General features: G+C 33.6%; 1 protein-coding gene across 1 annotated transcript; it reads right to left on the bottom strand.

The window, feature by feature from the left end:
• Positions 1-10,032: 10,032 nt before the first annotated feature.
• On the bottom strand, positions 10,033-22,808 carry LOC129228314 (clotting factor B-like). The gene is made up of 5 exons (XM_054862990.1): positions 22,729-22,808; positions 17,998-18,107; positions 15,524-15,774; positions 13,092-13,267; positions 10,033-10,295 (listed from the first exon to the last, which is right to left on the bottom strand). Exons 1-5 carry the CDS (start codon positions 22,768-22,770, stop codon positions 10,137-10,139), a joined length of 738 nt encoding a protein of 245 aa, XP_054718965.1. The 5' UTR covers positions 22,771-22,808; the 3' UTR covers positions 10,033-10,136.
• Between the last annotated feature and the right edge of the window lie 360 nt (positions 22,809-23,168).

The raw sequence follows: 23,168 nt of genomic DNA, 5'->3' as shown, positions 1-23,168 counted from the left end.
ATACGCTTTGGCGAAAGCTCAAAAATCGCCAATCATGAATTCTTCCTTGACGCTTTCCATGTTTCTGTACAAGTAACGAACGATTCTTTTTGGTATTCCTTGAACCGAAATGTAAGGTTCATTCTGGGTAGAGTTTTTCAGTGTGATTTAATTTCGAGTTTTCTCTCAAATTGGAATAATCGTGAATGTAAAAAATTTTTAATGTAATATTTAAAAATTTTTATGAACTGTTTTCTATAAAGTAAGGGGAAGCTTGACGTAACTTACTAATTCTTGTGGTGAAATTTTTAAGTATGATTCTATTTTTTTCATGCGTTTTAAAATGTTATTATTAAATTAAAAAAAATATTTATAATATGCCGCTTTCTTGAAAAAAAAATTAGTATATTTGTTACTAATTTGGGTGTCTTGGATTATATTTTTTAAAAAAAATTTAACAATTAAAACAATTATGCATGCAGAATATTTATTCACAATAAAAAATATATATTAAAATTTTCATTTATACTATGGTTATTCTTGGAGTCAAAAGCTATGTTCAGACTTTATTTGGTGCAATGTTTCTAGACATTATTGGTCAAAAACTTTCTCTACTTGTATTGCATATAGATTTCCTAAAAAATAATTTTTTTGTACTTTATGGGTATAGGATTATTTTTACAAGACCGTTGTTTTTTTTTGTTGCAGTTTTTTTTAGCACTAAGGAGACACGGACATCTTCTGCTGCCAAAACTTAAAATTATTTAAATCATTTCAAACTCTTTTATTGTTGTTTACGTATCCATAGTTAGTACCCACTCAGAAAGGACTGGGTGCCGTTGTCTCGAAAGGTTGGACTTCTTTGTTTACTTACACATAAAACAGCATAAGAAAGATTAACAACACAAAGAAAGAATAACCCTAAGGGCTCCGATAGGAATCGAACTCACGACTTCTGGCGTACGAAGCAAAACTTCTACCTCGTTTGGCCCCAATTCTTTCACTTCTGTATGCAATTAAAATTCTCTGTTCGTCATATACGAAGTTAAAAGCTCGGCGTATTCTTACGTACAATGTAACGAAATATGATTGGTAGATTTTCCTTGTTACTGCTTTTTTTATTTCTTGCTCTTTTTCAAAAAAAAAAAAAAAAAAAAATTCTCATTAAAAAAAAACTTGTCTTCATAGATTATAATTTTTAATTGCCGCTAATTAATTTGATGAGGTACAGTATAAATGTTGCATTTCATTTTGATGATTGACTGTTAGAAGTGCACTGGAAGAGTCCTTATAATTTATTAAAAAAAACTGTCTATTTCACCAGTACAGTAATTCAGGGCAACTTTGAGCAGTAAGTTCTCCAAACTGTCCTACTCTTATTTACGTTTTATTGTATTTGTTCGCCTAAACAGGTAGAAACACTCCTAAAGTATATAATAGTTATACAAAGTTGAGAAATAATAGTTGTTATACCCATCAAAATAAATTATTTGACTTAACTGCCATGTAGGGTAACTTTAAGTCAAATCAGAAATTAAATGCAAATTAAAGTACTTGAAGGAAAGTAGTGCAACTTGAGCGCAGCAAAATGAAGTTTCTAATGGTTATAGACAACCCCTTTTTGTAATATACAACCTCACAAGATTTATATAATTTAAAATATTGCATATTATAATAGTACCATGTAGAATGAGAATTTTTAATAATTTCAAAACAACAGCGTCAGAGTTATTGGATGATGCAATTATCTGAGCAACAAATTGTCATTTTTTTTTATTTGTAAAACAAAAAGTAGAAAACTTATTTTATGAACCTTACCAAAAGAGTGTAGCACTGGGTCTTCTAGTTTTTTTTTTTTTAAGTCAGTTTTTTCAGTAAAATATACTAAAATATTTGAAGTGGAGCAAAGTTAATCAACATTGCTCAAAGTCACCCTGAATTAAAAAAAAGAATGACAGGTGATTTAATGTATTGTTGAAAGTAAATAGCGAAAAAAAAAAAAAAAAAAACCCACAAGAATGAAAAATAGATACTGAAAATTAGAATTTAAAAGTATGGTTTTGAGGTAGGGCATGTCGGTTGATCTGTCTAACTTCTCTACCAATATCTTTTGAGGGAAAAATCCCATTCGAGCAAACTCTTATTTTTGTTTCAAAAGATATCGGCAAGGACATTTCCCGTTCTTGATTCGAACATTTTGTTTGTTCAATTTTGAGCAATTAAGCATAAAATTAACCTTAGAGCCAATGGAGAAATTTAAGGAATTTATAAATTCCGAATTAAAAGGCAAATTTGTTTCAGTTAAGCTTTGTTGGAAAAAAGCTCTTTACAAAAAAAAAAAAAAAGAACTTTTAACGAATAATCAATATTGTTAAAGTAATATGAATGAAGTGCTCGGATTGTTTTGAATTTGAATTTGATTGAATTTTTAATCAAAATTCACAATGAAAATGAAAAGTCACATTGTAAAAATATTTTACAAAAATTTAAACATAGCTGAAGCTTTCTTGCTTCTAATAGACTAATTTCTAATTCGTTTCTGCTTAATTGATAAACTTTTAGTTTAATTTGCAATTTCATCTTTTCCTATGCGTCACACACAGTTGGAACTACTGGAAGGATTTACCTTCTTCTACTTTTCCTAGCTTTCTCCTATTCAACATGTAAATGCAAGCCCTATGAAGAGCTGGAGGAAGATAGTTTTACTCAAAGTGCTCGTTGAAAGGAAATTGAACTTTCCTTGTTTTGGAAAACAGGTATGTATGAGTTTTAGTAAGTAAAAAGCGTGATAGTGCTTGTTAAGAGAATACAATCTTTGTATCTATGTTTTCACAAATGTACATGTTTTGATTTTTTATAATAATTTTAATTATTATTATAAAAATATTATTTTTTATCATCATCGTCATCGTCGTCGTCGTTGTTGTTATTATTATATATATTTTTTCATTTTTTATTATTATAGTTATCATTATTATTATCTATTATTTGTTATTATTATTTGTTAAAGTTATCATTATGATTATTATGATTCTTTCATAGATGCTTTATTTTTCAATTTTCTTAGTGATCCAATGACACTTCGCCATGTTTGAATCCTAAATGTTGACCTTTGGATGCATTGCTACTGTGGGCAGGTAAACGACAGTATCTGTCGAAATGACTTTTCGAGATATTTGAAGAAACGCGTTTTAGATTCAATATTAACAGTAGGGCAATGTTGGAATTAAACTTCTTTTCGCTCCTTTTTTTAAAAGGAAACCAAATAAGCGCGCTTGTACAATAAAGCTAACGTACAATAGATGACAAAAATGCAACAAAAAAAAAAAAAAAAAAAAAAGCGAGAGAAAGAAAACTTTGGTTCCTGCTTTTTACCTGCCCACGGCAGATTTAGTATTCGCAGTTAAATTTTTGAGAGTGCTTTTAAGGTTTGTTGTGTTTCCTTGCTTTTAATGCAATATTATTACATAAATTGCATATGGAATTTCCTGTCGATAGTGATATGGGTAAGAGATAACATTGGAGAACAAAGTTTTTTAGACTGTATAAAGATATGTTCTTCCAGAAAAAGATGCCATGTTTACCATGGAAAAGTGTACATAATTCTAGAAGATACTAATACTATGACATAGCAATCTGATTTTAAACGCAAGACATTCTCAAATTTAATTTTATGATGCACTCAATTGCAGAATGTAAAATTCATATGTAGTGCAAAAAACTCCAACTCAATGTGTCGAGTGCCTCTGGTACTTGAACTAAAGTGATATTGTATTATGACGTACTTTCTGTTTATACTTTATGTACTGCTTCCATAAAACTCTTGCTATATTTTATAACAACGATGTTTCATTCACGATTTTGAAATATTTTCCTGATGTATTAAAATTTTCTTTGAAAATTTCTACATTTCTATTTTCAGAAAATCAGTACAAATTCAGAAATCCTAACCATACTAATTGAATTTTTGTCCTGGTGCAGATTGGTATTATAACAATCAGTAACATGGTTTTAATCTTACTGGTGATATTTCGAAGGAAAAGTGCATGAAGGTGTTTATGATGCTCTTGGTAGTGTACCATTTGTGTGTGTATACATTGAGGATATTCTGATGAGAAAAAAATCATAAAAATGTATTTCTGGTATTCAGTATCTTTTTCTGAAACTCAGATTACACTCTTTGGGGGCATTGTTTATATAATCTGCTTTGAAATGTTCATATTCGCCTAACATATCGACTTTCCTGCCTGGTTGTCAGGAAATTAAACAAAAGTAAAGAAGATTCAGAAAATTATTTTTGTCACCTTGTCAAAAATAAATCAAGTTGCGTCAAGATGTTCAATTCAGTTCGATCTTAATACTGCTCATTGATTTCATCCATTCTTTTACTTTGAATATAAATTTATGTCGTCTTTCTCTTTCTCTGTAGCATTTTACAAAAGGTGAAAATGGGGTGAATAATTTTAGAACACGTTGGTCATGCTCGAATAGAGAACTGTTAACCCGGCTGGTTGATTTCATGAGTTTAGTGCAGTGAGTGTCCATAGAATGTATTTATATACAATCAGCCGACCGGTATCCAATAAAACGCTTCCTGGATAGTCACCGGGGAGCCCGGTTAACTGATTGCCCTATTCGGACACATCCATTACGCTAAATTTTAATGTGTAAATTAACGCTTGAAAGAGAAATGGCAACTTATCTAAGATGGGAATTATGAAACAACAAATGCCATCCTACTTCTTTTTTGCAACATACTTCTACTGAGTGAGACAACTGGTTCATCCATACATTAAAATCATTTAGAAAGGAATATTTTTGATCTGTAGGCTCAGCATTGCAAGCCTATTCAACTATTTTTCATAATTTTTTCGGAAGTTAAGTTATCTTAATCTTGAAATGATAGTCATCTTACAGGAAATTTAAAAGAATGGGATGATTGGTGACATTTGGTTGCACGGGTTAACTGTGGGAAATTCAAAAAATTTTATTATTAGTTAGGAAATAAATAAATACTTTGGCCCAGAAAAGTGAAACAAAATATGGCAGCGTTATCCGCACAAATTTGTAGATAACTGAAGATTTATGTTTCAGGGTTTCACGGAACCAATTTTCAATGCAAAAATAAAATGAGCTTTTGGATGTAAAATCACCCTAGTAAGGAACCTTTTATCGGATATCTTTACATTCAAACGCTCACTTATTTGCTTTGAAAAAGGATTTCTTTAAAAGCCCGAAAGCATATGTTTGCATATAAGAAAGCTTGCCAGAGGTCCCGGTTTTTGAGCAAAATCCCGGTGTCCCGGCCGGTTTAATTCACGTCCCGGAAAAAGATAAATTTGATTACAAATGACCAAAAAGTCCAAAACTAGTTAACTGCGAATGATTATTTAGGACAATTACTTTATCATTTGCATCATTGACTAGTAAAATTAATACCGGATTAGCTTGTGAGGATTTTTACAACAAGATTAAGGTCAAAAAAAAAAAAAAAAAAAAACACTCTAAAAAAGTCCTACAAAATGATGTTTTGCTTGGAAAAGTGTTTCTAAATATTGTTTATTTTTTATTCCTAATTCAAAGTGTTCATTCTAACTGAAATAAATTGTAAATATTTACATCTCGGAAGTGAAATGTTCAAATTTTATCTGGTAATGTCATTTTTCACTACCCATGTTTTAGGTTCGTAATTAGTAACCATTTATTCATAGCATGGAGAATAAACTGCCCTATAAAATGCTCCAAAAATCAGCCAGGAGTGTGCACCCCTTTGATGATAATAATAGCTACACAGGGGGGGGGGGAGGGCATTCCGGTGTCCGTGTTGAACATTTCAGAAATCTATCAAGCCTACATATAAGTATCTACTAATGATGCTGAATTTTTGTTAGCAGCTCTAATGCAGATGGAAAATAAAAATCTATTTATTTTTTCAACATTTGCTGAAGGCACGCACTGGGCTTGGAATCGAGTCACCACCGCTTCTACTGCATCACACAGGCCAACGTTTGAACCTACTCCACCGCCAAAGCTCCTACCAAATAATTATATGAATCAGAAGGGTTTGTCTTCTAAACAATTTGATCAGTACTTCGAGCGAAAAAGATGCGAAAAAAAACCCCTTCACATACCTTCTGAGAGTTTTATTTGCATAGATTCCTAACTATATCTTTGACAGTACAAAAAATCATGGAAAAGTTACAGCTACTGTAACTTTTGTCAACTGCAAGCCACAACGGTTAAAGTCAAAACGTGTAGCAATAGTGACAAGGGAATCACGTCGTGGCAAATTTGTCATCCTTTTATGTGATTTCACTGCGACGTCCGTTTAAGCAATTAATTTGGGACATTATGACGACGTCACTGCAACTTCACTTAACGACGTCGCCATGGACTGGCATTCGTAACTTGTTGCATCTTATTGATGATCGTATAGTGACTGATAACTTTATACTGACGTTTGATGATGGTTACGAGACCGATTCTTACGTCGGCTCCACATTCTCCAGCGAGATCACAAGGAAAGACATAGGGGAGAGTGTGGATGGGGAACTCGGCGCCTCTCGGTGTCTCTCGCGAATGTATCGCGTTGCCTCCAGCAAATGTCGGTACAGTGGAGTCCCGACTTACGCCAGGGATGTGTTCCAAGACCCCTCGCGTAAGTAGAAATTTCGCGTTGTTAAAAGGGTACGTGTAAAAACTTTTATAAACATACCCAATTGTTCTATACACTTGTAAACACCACCTCAAACTGTTAAAAACCATTTCTTAACCATACATTACTGTTTCTTATATAAAAAACTGAATTTTATACATATTTTAAATAAGAAAAACCGTTTTATTCAACATACTGCTACGATGCAAAAAATCAATGATCAATGGGAAAGAAAGACATAAAATAAACCAGTACGGTACGTACAGTATGAAGTAGAAAAACAAATGCACACTAGTTTTATATTTGTAATTTTAGAAAATGAAGATGTTGATGATTTAAGTTGCGTGATCAAATTGTTGATTCTAAGATATTTTTAAATGCCATTGCTTCGCTGGTTCTTTTATAACGTTTTCATCTATGGCAACACCCCTATCCCTGGTTTCTTAAATTCGAAATACAAGAGCTTCTTTTCATATTTTTTGCATTTTTCTTAGATACCACTTGGTGAAGTTTTACGGATTTCCTTTTCTTGACCTTTAATTGTACAAATGGACGATTCACTTATACCTAATAGTCGTGCTACCTTTGACGCATTTTATAGTTGTTCAATCAGATAATCTTTAGCTTTTCTTTAACTGTCAGAAACTTTCTCTTTTTCTTTCGATCTTCACAAGATAGGGGAAACCCGGGCAACGTGAATACCATAAGCTTTCCTTTATTATTGTCGTTTAGTTATAACTTTGGAAATTGAAACAAATGTTTATAATCAGTCTTCATTTAATGAACTTACGTAATGCAATAACAGTTGTCCTTAATATTAATTACACTATTAGATATAAGGCCAGTTTTCAACAATGGCATAACTATTCACTTTGCCCAACACCCCGGGTAAAGTGGATTCGGCACTAGGGCAAAGCGAACAACAACATTATTTGTCATGAAACTAAACATGAAAAATAAAATAACCATCGAAAATTAAAGGAACATATCCAGAAAACATTTTATTGTTACAATACTAATTATTATATTTATTATAAACAAAGAAGTTGAACTTTAAAATAAAATAAACGTCGAAAGTTAGAGGAACATATTAAAAAACTTTTGCTACAATGCTAATTATTGTAATTATTAAAAAGAAATTGAACTTGAAAATAAAATAAACATTGAAAATTACTGGCTCATATTAAAAAGTATTTTTTTACAGTATTAATTATTGCACGTTTTGTGAATGTCGCACGTTGCGTACGAATTGAATCGCAGGTCTTCATTCAAAAAAACATTCTTCTGGCTGATTCTTACGTAAAATGACGCCTTGTTTCCAAATACGACCACCTTTTCCTTCATCTCGCACCCCTTTTTAGAACCTTACCCACCCCTCCTCTGATTCAGAGCAATTTCTTAAACTTGGAGTGGGAAAAGAGCATTACAATAACCGTAAACATTACTCTGATTGATTAGAGATGTGCAAAGCTCAAAATCTTGTGCATATGTAGAAAAAATAAAACTTGTCCCCCCCCCCCACCTAATTCAAGAAGGAGAGAGGAGGTTATTTTCTACAAAAATCGGTACGTGCAGGAGGCAAACGGAGATCATATTCGGATTCAGGGAGTCAATTTGCAGAAGAATCAGCTGGAATAGCCTCAGAAGCATTTGAAAGTTTTTTTTGCTGCACAGTGTGTTTGGGGTGAGAGGTGCCCCACATGTTTTTCTTTTTGCTATATATGCACAAGATTTTGAGCTTTGTACATCTCTTGTCATTTAGAATAATGTTTGCGGTTAATGTATTGCACTTTTCCCCCTCCAAATTAAAAAAAAAGAGGCTCTGAATCAGAGGAGGGGGATGGGAGGTTCTAAAAAGTGGGGCGAGATGAGGGGGATGGGGAGGTGTTCGTATTTGGAAACAAGGGGTCATTTTACATAAGAATCAGCCAAAAGAATGTCTTTTTGAATGACCTATGATTCAACTCGTATGCAACGAGCGACATTCACAAGACACTTTTTTTTTTAATTTTTTTTACATCGTGAAAATTGTTTTGGACATAAGAGTCATAAAAGGGAGTCTTATACTCTCATTCAGAATAAAAAGATCGTTTTTCGTTATTTTTCTAATATTTTGAGGGGTATACCCCCAAGTCCTCCTTTTTGCGATCGTTGGGGGGGGGGGTATACCCCTAAGTCCCCCTTTTTGCAATCGGTGTCCATGATCTTGAACTTTGAACTTCTTTTGCCCATCAAAACTATGTTAGCAATTAATATAAAGCTCTTTTCTTCTCCAAAACACAATATTTGCTCTAAAATTAAGGAAAATTAAAAAAAAAAAACTTGGGGGGGGGATTTAAAAAAAAATTGGGACGTATTGGAGGAAAACGGAGGTCATATTCGGATTTTTTTTTTTTTTTTTGCCGCACAGTGTAATTTGATGCTATGAAAATCATGAGTACAGATCTTTTTATTTCATTTTCATATCTAAATTGTATAATATTGTGACCATTTTTGGTTATAATCTTAATTGTTAAATTCACATTTGTTGTCATAAAACAGTTTCATAAAAATAGTGCATAAACACATTTATCAACCACCATCTCTTCTTCCTCCACTTTTTTGCCTTCTTGGTGTGGTAAATGTGCAGGTAGTCGTAGTAATAAGAATACACGCACATCGCAAAAGCTGCAGCTCCTCCGTGGTCCATTTTGTAAACAAACAAGCGGATTGACAGTGGAAACGCGCGCGAATGCTCGTGACGTCAGCGGCAAAAAAAACCTCTCGTGCTTTTCAGGGAGAATGTGGAGCCGGCGTTATGTAAACATCACGTGACTTTCACCTAACCGAGGTAGCGCACTTCGTTTCCAAAACGTTTTAATATGATTTTCAACGTTGTGCCGACCATTTAAAACGTTTATTAAACGTTTAAACATTATGCGTGCTGCTTGGGAAGTGTCCTGTTTCAGATCCTCTGCTATTAGGAATGTGAATCTTAATTAAAATTTTAGTTTCATGGAGCTTAAAATTTCATATTTCGATCATGTGAAATAGACAATTATGTAAGCAAAGCTAGTTTTCAAATTCTTGGAACAGATGATATGTATTAGGGGGGAGGAGGGAAGATCCTGGGAAGAAGTATCTACAAATTTTTCCTATTTCGCTTTACTTTTTTTGCACTCTGGTCCTCAAATGTACTGTTGTACAAGTTTGCTTACTTGGTTTCTGATAAATGTGAAACATGAAAAAAAAAAAAAAAAAAAAACGCCAAATTTCCCTATTGTTAGTTTGGATTCCAAAATGCGTTTCCTAAAATGTCTCAAAAATCCATTCTCATGCATAGGTTTCCAATAGATTTTGTGAGTCTGTTATTTCGCATTTGGTCATTTAAAACTCCGCTTACGAAAAAGACAGGACTACAAGTAATTTTCCTTTCTATCCGTTTATTTCTAAGTTTGATGAAACTTGCGAATTTAAAGCGCTTCATTTCACTGAAAGACAAATCGTTATCGCCAAGTAATATTCATGAGCTCATGTGCCTCCGAATCCAGTTCATGTAGTGGGAGATTCTTGTGTATCCTCCTGGAAATCCGGGCCTCCCACAGTCATACCCGAAAGAGACGATGGCAACCACCACCCACCGACCGTTATCACGGATCATGAGTGGACCGCCAGAATCTCCCTGCAAAGAGAGAAACTATTAGTTAAGCAGCTAGAAAATCGCCCGTCAAGGTATGACGGGTGAAAATTACTTCTTCATTTGAACGAAGCAATTGCCTGTTTGATGATGTTTTAATAGTTGACATTTTAACCCTAACACCAGTGGATTAACCATAAACTCTAGTAGATAGCGTTCATTGTTGATCACTTTTCCGTTTCTTCATTCTTCTAAAATGACTCTTACCAGTGAAAGAGTTAAGATACCGGATCCAGTTCAGCCTCGTCAAAATAAAGCATTTCTCTGCATGTCAAACATTACCAAAAAATACTATCAAATTACCATGCCGTGGCGCGAGTTTCATTGTTGCTGACGTCAGCGTTACTCGATCATTCGCTATTATATATATAACGACTGGAAACTATCCCGTCAAGGTATGACGGGTGAAAATTGCTTCAACATTTGAACGAAACAAAACCAATTCACCATGTTTTCATTTTTGAAACACCGCTCTACTCAGCACGGACGATATCATTTCTGAGAATAGGGTTCTTTCAAAAATGAGAACATATCGAATTGGTTTGTGAATACGAATGTCTCAAAAATAACCACATGTTGTACCATTCGTGAGTAGAGCAGTATTTCAAACATTAGAACATGGTGAATAGGGTGCGTCTTATTTTTGAAGATATTATTTTTTCATGAGGCACCCTCTCATTTTGTTCCTTTGAATGAAAAAAAAATTGACACATCATAAAAATTAAAATTGAATAAAATTTAGAGGTTGCTACCATTGCTGCAAAATTTAAAATCCATTTTTTTTTTTTGCATCGATTATTATAATATTTATTTGTGTTATATTTTTGTCATTAATTTTAATTAGTAATAAATTAAATTGTTACTGACTTTGAAATTATTTCATATTTTATTAAATCATGTTAATTAACTGTAGCTACAATCAACTCTCAACCTCTTAACTAAATGTTGGTTAGCAACTCAAAGAAATACAAATTGTCAGTTAAAAACTCAAAAAGAAAATTAAAAGAGTTCTATTTTAATAATCAAAAACAAAATTATTGGAATCCATCATTAGATTATTTGTTTGACCTTGCTGATAATACTTTACGCAAGATTTCACTTCTAAGCAAGAAATTATTTCTAACTGAAAGAAAACTAGAAAGACAAGGCGAAATTGGTAACAAATAAATCTCTATTTAAAAAGGCAACAGAACTTGCGTAAGAAGAAGAAATTTTGAAAGAAAGAAAATCATGAAGAATTGATCTTTTGTTGTCGAAAAGTATTTTCACATACAAGAAGGAAACTGTTGCTTCAAGTAATTTTTTTTTTTTTTTTTTGACATCTACGTGTCATTTCTGAAGAGATAAACTCCAAATATATCTCTTTCTTAAAGAAACTTAAAATAACAACTCCTCCAAAGAAACACTGAACAGCAGATGTTGTAGAACTAAAACCAAAGGGGAAAAATAGAGAATTTCATTACTAACATTCAGATTTTTCACCATTAAGGTCTTTTTGAAGAGATATTATCATATAGTTCGGATGATGAATAGCAAACAGAAAAGGGCTTGTATATTTAACATTACTAGAAACAAAGGGGAAAAAATTACAATATTGGTGAATGTAAAAGTCTGAAATTGTAAACCAACGATATGAATGGTGTAGTGGAACTTTTGCATGATTTTGTTTGATATACACAGCATAGCAACCATGACATGCTTATTACGTTTTTGTATGCATAGGAAATAAGTATTTGGGTTATGTTTCTACCTTAACCAACCCAAATTCATGTTGGTGTCAAATATTGCAATAGAAAATTGCAAATATATTTTTACTCTATTTTTTCACAATGAACGTAATTTTAATCGCTGGTAGCAACCTGTAAATTTTGTTCAAAATCTAGGAAACTTTTAGGTGGGTGTTTTTTCATCAAAAGGAAGCAATTAAAGGGGTGCCCCATAAGAAATTCAAAAAAATTTCAAAAAGTGCATTATAAGACGAACCCTAATGGTGAATTGTTCTTGAGAAGAGGGTATATTGCAAAAGTAAGAACTCTTACTTTTCAATTTTAAGCCAAACTGCCTCGAAGCCATTTTGAGCAAGTGATGTTCTCAAAAGTAAGCAATTTTGTCTCAATTCTAAGAAACATGTTTTAACAGTGCACGTAAGTGCATTCATACCTCGCAAATAAAAAGTTAACCGAGACGAACAAAATACTAAATATGGAGCTAAAGTGCTTATAAGGATCCATATGGTACAAAATTCCGTCAGCAATGATAATGAAATTGTTCTTTTAGGAGAAAATAACAAATGAATATGTTTGAAAAATAAGTTTTGTTTCGTTATACGTTAACTGAGTAAGCTTAGTTCTAAAAAATTTCTTCATTGAACTTCAAACTTAACCAAATTTGAAGCAAGTTTAATTTTGATTGTGCAGATAATGGAAAAATTTTGCTATTAGTAACCATCTTCACGATTTTCCTTTCCTAAATCTGTAAAATACAATGAGAATAATTGAGAAATTATCTACTGGCAGTTTGGAGACGAGTCTTTAATATATACTTTAAAAGGAATTTATCCTTTAAAGGAGTTTGGAAAGTAATATAAATTGAATGCGTGTAGCATTTTAAATTTTAGATTGTCGATAACTCATATGTAAGTAGAAATTACTTAGAAAAAACGATTTCTCATTTTTAAGAACATGATTTCTAACAGTGTGCGTTCTAGTCTCGAACGTATTTATATAGCATTTCATTTTTTCCCAGCACAGTTTTATTTCCTTTAAGAAGAAAGATGCTTACATTGCAACTGTCCTTGCCCCCTTGAGGAAATCCGGCACATAAGAAACCAGCTGTGACGCCTCTGGGAAATTGATCCCGGAATCCGGTCAGTCGTTCTCGAAACGTCCTGTTGCATTCTCTGTTAGAAATGACTGGTATGGAAGACAATCGCATCAACACGTCACTCATCATGCCTCCTACGGAAAAGTAAAAGGCTCATGAATAAACATTGCTTCAAATAGGTGATTGTATTAGTCAAATGTTCGCACATCTACAAAAAGGTAGATTGCATGGAAGTTCATTTCTTGTATCTATACCTCAGAGCAAGACAGACGCAAGTCTGATAATTTTACAGAAGAGATATATATTTTTTTCTGATACAAAGGATGGGACGCGCGCTCTTCGAACCGTGGCAAAAAATGAAAAGAATTTTTTCATTTTAAAGAATGACGCTCACATGGCTCGATGCGGAATAGGCTTCTTCATACAACGCCCTATTAAACAGAAAAGCTCAGTTTTTGGACTTGCGTTACTCTGGCTTTGAGGTACAGATATGTAGATTATGTTTCAAAGAGCGACTTTAAGAATCTACAAAAACCATCGAACCTAAACAAACGAACGATATTTTAGTGATAAAATGGTTATAATAACCATTTCAGTTACAGAATCATTCAAACAAAAATTTTAATTCGTTCATTTGAATGCTGAAGTAGTACTTGAAAAACCTTAGCACCTTCCTCTTAGCTGTTATTTTTCTTGACTGACACAGCAGAAAAATATTTTAACACCTATCCAAGCCAGGCATTCTTATTTTTTTTTCTGATTAATGCTTTTGAAAACACACCGCATTGTAATCCTCTCAAACTCCAAGGCAACTATACTAGAAATAAATTGTGAACTTGTACGAAAATAATATTTCCAGTACCGTTATGATATCCGTATGGATTTTCATTTTCCTTACTTAGGTCTTTGAAAAGGACACCATAGTGGGGAAAAAAGGAAAGTGATGACAAGTGATGTAGCGGTAAATGTGAGGAATCAGACAGTGAACCAACTTTTAACAAAACGGTTTTTGATGCACAGAAAACCCCCAAATTTTTCTCGCAAACAGGGGTTGAAATGACAATGTTTTCACCCAAAAAACATTGTCATTTCAAAAATATGAGTATAAACGAAATCAAAATCACAAAACAGTTACAAGTAAATTAATCAACTTCTTTGATACTGGCTTTCGAAACTATTCCCCGAATAGTTGCCCCGGAGTTTGAGAGTATTACAATCAGGCGTGTTTCCAAAAGCATTAATCAGGAAAAAAGGAAATAAGAAAACATGGCTAGGATAGGTGTAAATTAATTAACTTCTTCGATATTGCACAGGAAAAAAAAAACAATTACTTCTGAGGAATAAATACAGTGCTGGTAAAAAAAAAAAAAAACTGCATAGCTCTCGCATTTTCACAACAATGGGACTATGTGAGAAGTTTTGGTCGACCGATTAACGATGAATGTATGTGAAATTCTGCAAAACTTATAAAATAAACATTTGACAGCAGATATCCGATAATTGTTTACGTAGATCGGGACTGTTTGCGGTCCAAGGCAAACTGCTGACCCCATGCTCATTTTTCCATTTCTGAACCTGCGTGTGAGTTTAGAGAAAAAAAAAATATATACTTAACCCCATGACAATTTAAGTCTAATGACAGAATAAATGTTTTTAAACTGTTACTTTCCGGTTTTGCCGTATGACGCGGAGCAGGATCATTCTGGAAAATAACGTTTGGAATTGAAGTAAAGTGATCCCGGATAGTAGGAAGCAATTTTTCCTCCAAAATGCCAATATACACCTGAGCGTTTACTGTTCTTTGCACTAAGTGAAGCCCACCAACTCCTTGATCAGAAATACATCCCCAAATCATCTGAGATACGGGATGCTTAACTGTGTGTTGAATGCAGTCGGGATGATATTTCTCTCCTTTGCGGTGCGGGTGATGCAATTTTTTTTACCACCACTGTAAATACCCATGTGCAGAGAAGTAAAAGGAAATAACCAACGTTTTATCACAAAAAACTACACATCAGATACGTGTTTCGAGGTTTTGAGAAACCCCTTTTTGAACGTAAACTAGTGAGCTTTTGGATGTAAAGACATCCTAGAAAGGCACTGGATATCTTTACAATTTGTAAACTTGTGCGATAAAACGTTAGTTATTTCGTTTAACAAGTATGCGTATTTTTTTTTACGAACTCTTTTTTGACGAGAACTCGATCATTACAACGAGCAACTATTGCAGTCCCTTATAATTAAGTTCAACTGTAGAAAAAATTGAAAATGCTTGCATAGTAAAAAATAAAATAAATAAATAAAAATAAAAGATCGAATAAAATTAAAATTAGAATAAGATATCAAACATTTTAAATGAGTTATCAGGAGAAGAAGTTCTTCCGCCCTACCTGCTCTTGCGGCTCCCCAACCAGCAACTGTAGTACCTTGTGTTTCCAAATTTCGTCTGGACATCTGTTCGTCTGGCAAGCAGACGGGATTGAAGCCAGGAAATGTCACATCCCTGTCGAGCGTAAGCATTGCAATGTCATCGTAATAAAAACGGGGTCTATATCCCTGATGTTTGACAACGTTTACGACGTCGTACCGAGTTCCTTTGGCATGATAGATGTCCCCAATACGGGTAGAATAAAGTCCTCTCCTATATAATATGAGAACTTTCATTAATTGTATTTCTGTTTCGGTTAACCTGTTATTGACATCAGCTGCTCATGCAGGTTTATCAGGGTGGTTCAAAAATGCATGCAACAATTTCTTTTGCTCCTAGATAACAAAACACCCCTTAATATTTTTAGACGTGTGGATAGTAATATTCAGGAAGAATTTCAGCTTTCTATTTCAACGGAAAGAGGGTGCTCAACCCCCTCCCCCAAACATCATAAGTATGGGGAGGGGGATAAAAATACATTGAACTGAAAAAACAATGCTACATATACATTGCATTAAAATAATTATTTACAAAAAAAAAAAAAAAGCTGGGGGCATTAAATATTTCTAAATCTGTGGTATTTTCTATACTACGGCTAATGTTAAACTGAGGAGTCATTGAGCACCCTTTTAAAATAATAGGCGCAAAGACTTTTTGATTTTCCCTCGTAGCTTTAGAAAATGTGATTCCATGGAATGAAACTGTATATGGAAGCTTTTCTCTGGCCAAAGCTCCCAGAGTTCATGTAGTCAAAACCAAAAATTCATTAAAATAAAAAGTGAATTTAGAAAATAATTATACACAATCTTTTTGCATATCAATCTAAGTACACAACTTATTTAAACAAGCCTGAAGCCTTTTTTGCTTCAGGCCTTTTTTGCCTGAAAAATACATCGCATGTGATGGTTCCTTGGTTCTATTTAAAAATAGCCAAAAATCATAAACAACTTTTGGTTTTACTTGATAGCACGCTGATACTCAGCAGTTAAATGAGTATTAGAAAACTATAAAATAAGCAAATTTAACTATAAAAAAGAGAAGGTAGTTTCCCCAATGTTCTATAATTTTCCTAACACTCGTAGAGAAAAAGAAGTTAAAATGTAGCGTATTCAGGTACATGCTTCAGTAAAAGTTGTAAACATGCATTTAATAGTTTTTGTTTTTACTATCCAGTAGCAATGTCCAAGAACTGAAGAAAAAAATCTTATTGCCGCTAAACGCGAGTTCATTTCCTACGGCGTTGATTGTCTCCAACTCGAAAGTAGTTTAAAATGAACATTATATATTAACCTATCGTGTTTTATAGTAGGGGAAGGTGAGGCACCTTGGGACACAGTTTAGATAGTGATTTTTAGAAATTTATTTTTAAAACCAATTTTCACCAAACTTAGCCGAACATGCAATTTAGACATTTTTGCTTCAATTAAAATTTTATTTTACTCCATTATTTCATCCAAATTAAATTTTCATAGAAAAAATTTAAAAAGTCATTACAACGTCCCAACCTGCCTCACTAGGTGGGGCACCTTGGGACACCTGCAATAATCCTTATAATTGTCATCTTAAATAATTGAAATATATTACTAATAACATTTTCTGCTGCTGCTTCAACTACAGACGCATTAACAGCAGGGAGCTTCCTATTTTCTGTTCTAGATCTCACCATTTCTGTTATTTTAATATTTTAATACTTTACATAGAAAGAAAAATCAATTTTCTGTAAAACAGTAGCCATTTTCTCAATTTAAGTTCATTTAAACTCATCAGATTTATAAAGTACAATAAAATAGGACTTTTCTGTACAGTGGTGGAGCATTTTGGAACAGTGTACCAACCTGCCCCACCACTGTGTGTTCCAACCTGCCCCACTTAAGATTGTTATTATATATGAACTTTTTAAAAGTTAGAGTTAGTAACACAAACCTTATTCAACATAAAAATTATTATGAAAGGACATGTTTTAATTCCCACATGCTCTGATTGAAATTATTTAAAATTTACTTGAAATTTTTAATAATGAAACCACCTATTAATGTTACTCCGAACCTTTCAAAACAAAGAAAATGAGATCAGTCTTTTCCTGTTCATGTGAGAAATTCCAAAAGAGACTGAAGAGTAGATTCCGCTGTCATTGATAATGTCCAAAGAAAATTAATTTATGTTTACAAAATTAAAGCTGAAATTTATGGTGTCCCTAGGGGGGCCATGTCCCAAGGTGCCCCACCTTCCCTTACTGTATTTTTTTAACGAACAGTCAGATTTAGCTTGTGTTAAATTTAATGCTACGCAACTTATTTGCAGCTAATGTTAAAGAATTTAGTAAAAAATAAACAAAAGGAAAATTCCTTTTTTTGAAATACATTAATTAAATCCATCCGTTTCATAATTGTTTTATGCATGGATGCAGTGTCGGTTAAAAAGAAACTCTATACTTACTCAATTTTGTCAAAACAGTGGGCTGCCGATAAGACGTGACGACTGTCAATTAGAAAACCTGTGCACCATGGTGAGAAGTTGCCATTATCCTCCCTTATCATCACAGCTACCTGCAATGAAACAAAGAAGGGAAACGCTTGTTTTATGATCTATCTGAGGTTTAATGTAACTAAGTATTTCAAGGTTTTAAGCACGATAATGAATCCGGTTAAAGTGAATGATCTGTTTACTTTCAGAATTTTGTTTTAGTTTTATCCTTCAAACTAATTCAGTCATAGACCATGGAGTAGAAGAATCCCATGACATGAGTCTGGATTTCAGTGTATGGACGACATTAATCGGTTAAGCAGTTCTTTTGATCATATCCTAGTGATTTGAAAGTCTCTTAAGCATGATTTTAGAAGCTCTTCGTGCTCAGTAATTATCACTTCGGGGTACAATTAAAGGGGGGAAAATACATCTTTTAAATAACTCCTAGAGGATGTGCTTTAATGTTAGCAGTTCTACTACAAATAACAGTTCACACCATTAATACATTATGTAAACTTCATTTTAAGTAAATACAGTGAAGTCCTAAAAATCCTTGACACATTTAAAAATTCATAAAACATCCACAAAATGTCGTAATACAAAGCGGCTTGCGCAATAATACTGCACAGGTTCAAAGATGTTCTACGACATCGTAAAAAGAAGAAGGGGGGGGGGGAGAAAGAAAAAAGTCTAATTATAGGTGATCGCTGTATCGTTATAGTAAGAAAATAATCAGCATGCCAGGTGTTTAATCATTGTATTAAACAGAAAGCAATATCTTTCATTACCAGAGTTCAATGTGTACTCCGTATGTTGCTCGAACCAAATCTAAACGGTACTCAAGTTTATCCCATGTCCTCAAGTGGTACACACATTAAACTCTGGTAGTATTGCTTCATGTTTAATTAAATGATTAAACACCTCACTGTAAAAAAAATCCGAAACGTTACTGGTTATTTCCGTGGAACATTTCGTGATTTCAGAGGTTTTCACCTATTTCCCCAAATAATCAAGTATCTTCGCAAAAAAGTTTCCTGAATTCCTGAAAGATGCACGAATGTAGACCTTGCACTAGTGTGAAAAATATCTTTTGCTACCAGTTTAAATATTGACGGAGCGTGTTTATTAAGTATATCGGCTTTAGATTGTTTATGGCCCGTCCGGATTGACTAAGCTTCCAGTGGGAGCAAATAAGTCACTGGGTAGCTCCAGCTTTGCGAGGCAGGAATTGCAGGCAAAGAATATGCTTGGTTCTTGCTTGCAATTTTCGCGTAGCTATGACGGTGGTTGCTCTAATACTTCTGGAGCTTTCTTGGTAAATCAGGAAGGTTCTAATCAAATAAATTAAACCTATTTAATTTTTCTAGAAGGTTCACGACTAGCTTTAACAGGGGAGATTTCCTAATATTTCAGAAAGGTTACTGACTTTTATCGGAAAACGTACCTGGTTTTTGTAAGATATGTTAATGGTTGAAATTGGGCACATCAGCTGCCTATTATTTTCCAGGAGCGTTTCTGAATCATTTTTACAGTGCTCATAAGGTAGTGAAAAACAAAGGGATGTACATTTGGAGATAACCAGTATAAATAGTAGGGGAACCTTTCCTTTGTCTTGGAGCAAGAGATAGAATTTATAGCCCTGGTAGGTGCTACTGTACAGCATGATTTATATAAAAAAAAATCAACGAAAGTTGACCTAGGACGTTATCTTTAAACTCGTTTTACTCAAAATTTGAATATGTCCACTTACATCCCTTTGCTTCTCACTGCCTCCATATGACGTTTGCTTCTCTTACTGTGACGATACAGCGATTACCTATAATTACACCTTTTTGTCTTTCTATCTTTCCTTTTAATTTTTTTATGATGTCATAAAAAATTCTTGAGCCTGTGAAATATTATGGTGCAAACCGCATATTCATACGTCAATTCATTGCTTTTCTATAAATTTTTAAAATATGTCAGGACTTTGCAAACAACCTGTATAATGCAGAAAAAAATTTAAAAATAAAAGGCGTATTTTTTAAAGCAGAAAAATTGAAGACTAAAAATGGAAAATACAGTAAGTGCCAAATAAAATTCTTTACGGGGCATCAAAAATAAGATTTCAGGCCGATTAAGGCATTTTTTAACCTACTTTCCCAGTAAAAGTCAGAAGAAAAAGAAAAAAGCATGAAAGAAGGCTTAATGCATCTTAGAAATATCGCAGAAAACAAAAAAAGAAAAAAAAATCAAAAATAAATAAAATAATTAAATAAACATCGAAAAATTAAAAGTTGGAAAGTAGAGTATTGAGATGGGGAAAATGTCTGTCGGTCTGTCTGTCCCCTCCCCCCCCCCCCTCCCAATAACTTTTGAATGAATTGTCAGATTCGAACAAATTTTTTTTGTGTTCGGAAGATCTCGGCGAGTACACCTCATTCCTTTTTTGGTTAGAACTATTTTTTTGTTCAATTTTGAACAGTTCAAAAAAACTTAACATTAGCGCCTACGGGGAAATTCAAGGCAATTCCGAACTGTGAGGCGAATTTGCTCCAACCAAATTTTGTAGGAAAAAGCTTTTGATGAAAAACTTGTATATAAAATATCTTTTTGATTTAAACAATTTTCCGTTCAATTTTGAACAGTTCAAATCCGTTAACATTAGCGCCTACGGGGAAACAAAGTCAATGTAGATTCCGTACTTGTAGGCAGATTTACTTCAAACAAATTTTCTTGGAAATAGCTCTTGACACCAGAATCCAGACTCCGACTCCGAGAATTTAGGGGCACCTGACTCTGACTCCGACTTATGTGCCCGACAATTAATCGGACTCCGACTTCTACTCTGACTTCGTAGCTTTGGTAAAAATTTATACACGGAGGACAAATGACTGACTCCGATTCTTAGATGTTCGATTATCTCAAAATGAGATTGACTCCGACTCCAACGCTATGGTTTTAACTGTGAAATAATTATTATTAATATGACTTGTTTTTATTTTCACGCTAAAGTTTTAATTTAGTTATTCAGTTTTCGGCGAATAAACTCGAAATCATTTATGTTTCTACAGAAAGATATGCGCAGACAATTTTTTTTTACAATGAAAATTATTTCTTTAAGTTGACATTTTAGTGTTTTTATTTATTTTGGTAAGTGCATGAATTAATTTAAAAATCATTTTTGGCAACAGGGGAAAAAGAAACGATGTTTTTTTTTTTTGATATGATGTATTTATTTCAATGAGCTTATTAATTTTAATTATTATTTTTTCGTTTAGAAAGCTGTTAAAGAATTTTTTTAATGGAAAAAAGTGTATTAGCTGCTTTGTTTAAAAGGTGCTGCTATTTTATTTGTTCGTTTATTTATTTATTTTACGCATTTAATTTTTTAGATGAGTGAGGAATATTTTATTCCTAGAAATCAGCTTAAAATATTAAAAAATATATGTTTGAAACAATTTGCGATTTTAGCTATTTTTGAGAATATTGATCAGGTACTAGAAAGTAGTATGGGTATACGGGAAAGTAGGCTCGTTTAGTTCTAGACGGAACTTCTTGTTTGCAACATGGACTTGGACCAACCAAGATAAGTAACTTCCAAAAACCTTCAATGGCACTTACTGCGCTTTCGAAAGCACGGGCTCTTGCTCCACTGGCAGACCCTAACAATGTAATTTTAACTTCTTTTAGGGGGGAGGGGGAGACAGGCACATAAATCGTATACCGCAGTGAAATGCTTGCCATTTACTTTGTTTTGACGGGGGAAAAAAATTTAGCGCTTAATGCGTTTTCCAATTTTAGTCTGCAATTACTTCGATTAAACCTAAATTTAAAACTTGGCCTCCGTCACACTAGGCAACTTACAAAGCAATTTTCGAGTGGACGGGGCAGTTATTAGTGCAAATAGGTAGAAAAGTGAAGGAATCATCTGGCATCCTTCGCACGACAGTCAACTGTGCCTGGTGTGCCCGACACAGCAGGCACATGTGCCGCTACAGTTTTCATCAAAGATTGATTAGCGGACGTGCCTGATAAGCTGGCACACCAAGCACAGTTGACTCGTGTGAAAGATGACAGACGATTACGTCATTTTTCTACCTGGTTACACTTCCTAATAACTACCCCCCTTGTTCGAAAGTTGATTCAACTAAGTTGACTGGTGTGAAAGAAGTCTAGTAAGAGAATAAGACAATTTTAAGCAGGCACATGTGCCACTACCATTCTTATCAAAAATTGATTAGCGGATTTGCCTGATAGCCACACCAAGCACAGTTGACTGTCGTGTAAAGGATGACAGGCGATTTCATCATTTTTTTACCTGGTTACACTTCCTAATAACCACCCCGCTAGTTCGAAAGTTGATTCAACTAAGTTGCCTCGTGTGAAAGAAGCCTAATAAGAGGATAAGACAATTTTAAAAAGTTTGACAAGTAAGGAAATGATTTCGTTTAGTCCTATGAAGCCTTGAAAATTAAAGATATGAAAGTATCCTTAAGTTTTCTCAAAACCTGCTTTAATTTTTTTTTCAGAAGCATATTTAATGTTTTAATGCTCTCGACATACAATGTAAAAATAAATTCAATATAGTTTTACCGAAAATCAGTGTATTTTGTGATAAGCGCGGGGAACGAAATGATTCGCACCAAAGACATATAAAATTCACTTAATTCTAGATAAGAAAGGTTAAATGTTATTCACACACTCAATGGTCAACATTACCATCCAAGGAAAAGCGCCTTGTTCCACTCTTTCTCCGTTCATGACGAAAGCACCAAACGTTTTTTGTACAGAAGGGACTCCACAAGCTAAAGTAAGAAGTAAATAATAAAAATTCATTAATTCTTCAATCTAAATCTCACAAAATTAAGCTTTTATTCCATTCCTATATACAATCCTATACAGTGCCGCCGCTTATATGAATCACGTTTGTTCGAAACCGCTTTGATTCCACAAAGCGGCCGATTCAATGAAGCGGCTTATTCAATAAAACTGGATTTTGTTCTGTTTTTGACGATTTGATTCATTGAAGCGATTAACCACTGATTAAATTAACCGGCGTCCTCTGTATTCAAAACGTGTTACAGTGTGCTCAGCAGCAGCTCAATAGGTTTCTCTATCAGTTGAAAATGCAACAAATTAACGGGTGACGACTTTGTAAG

The sequence above is a fragment of the Uloborus diversus genome, chromosome 8 (assembly GCF_026930045.1).
Source record: "Uloborus diversus isolate 005 chromosome 8, Udiv.v.3.1, whole genome shotgun sequence".
NCBI classification, from domain to species: Eukaryota; Metazoa; Arthropoda; class Arachnida; order Araneae; family Uloboridae; genus Uloborus; species Uloborus diversus.
The sequence above is the reverse complement of the archived record's forward strand: the minus strand, read 5'-3'. Positions and strand labels throughout refer to the sequence as shown.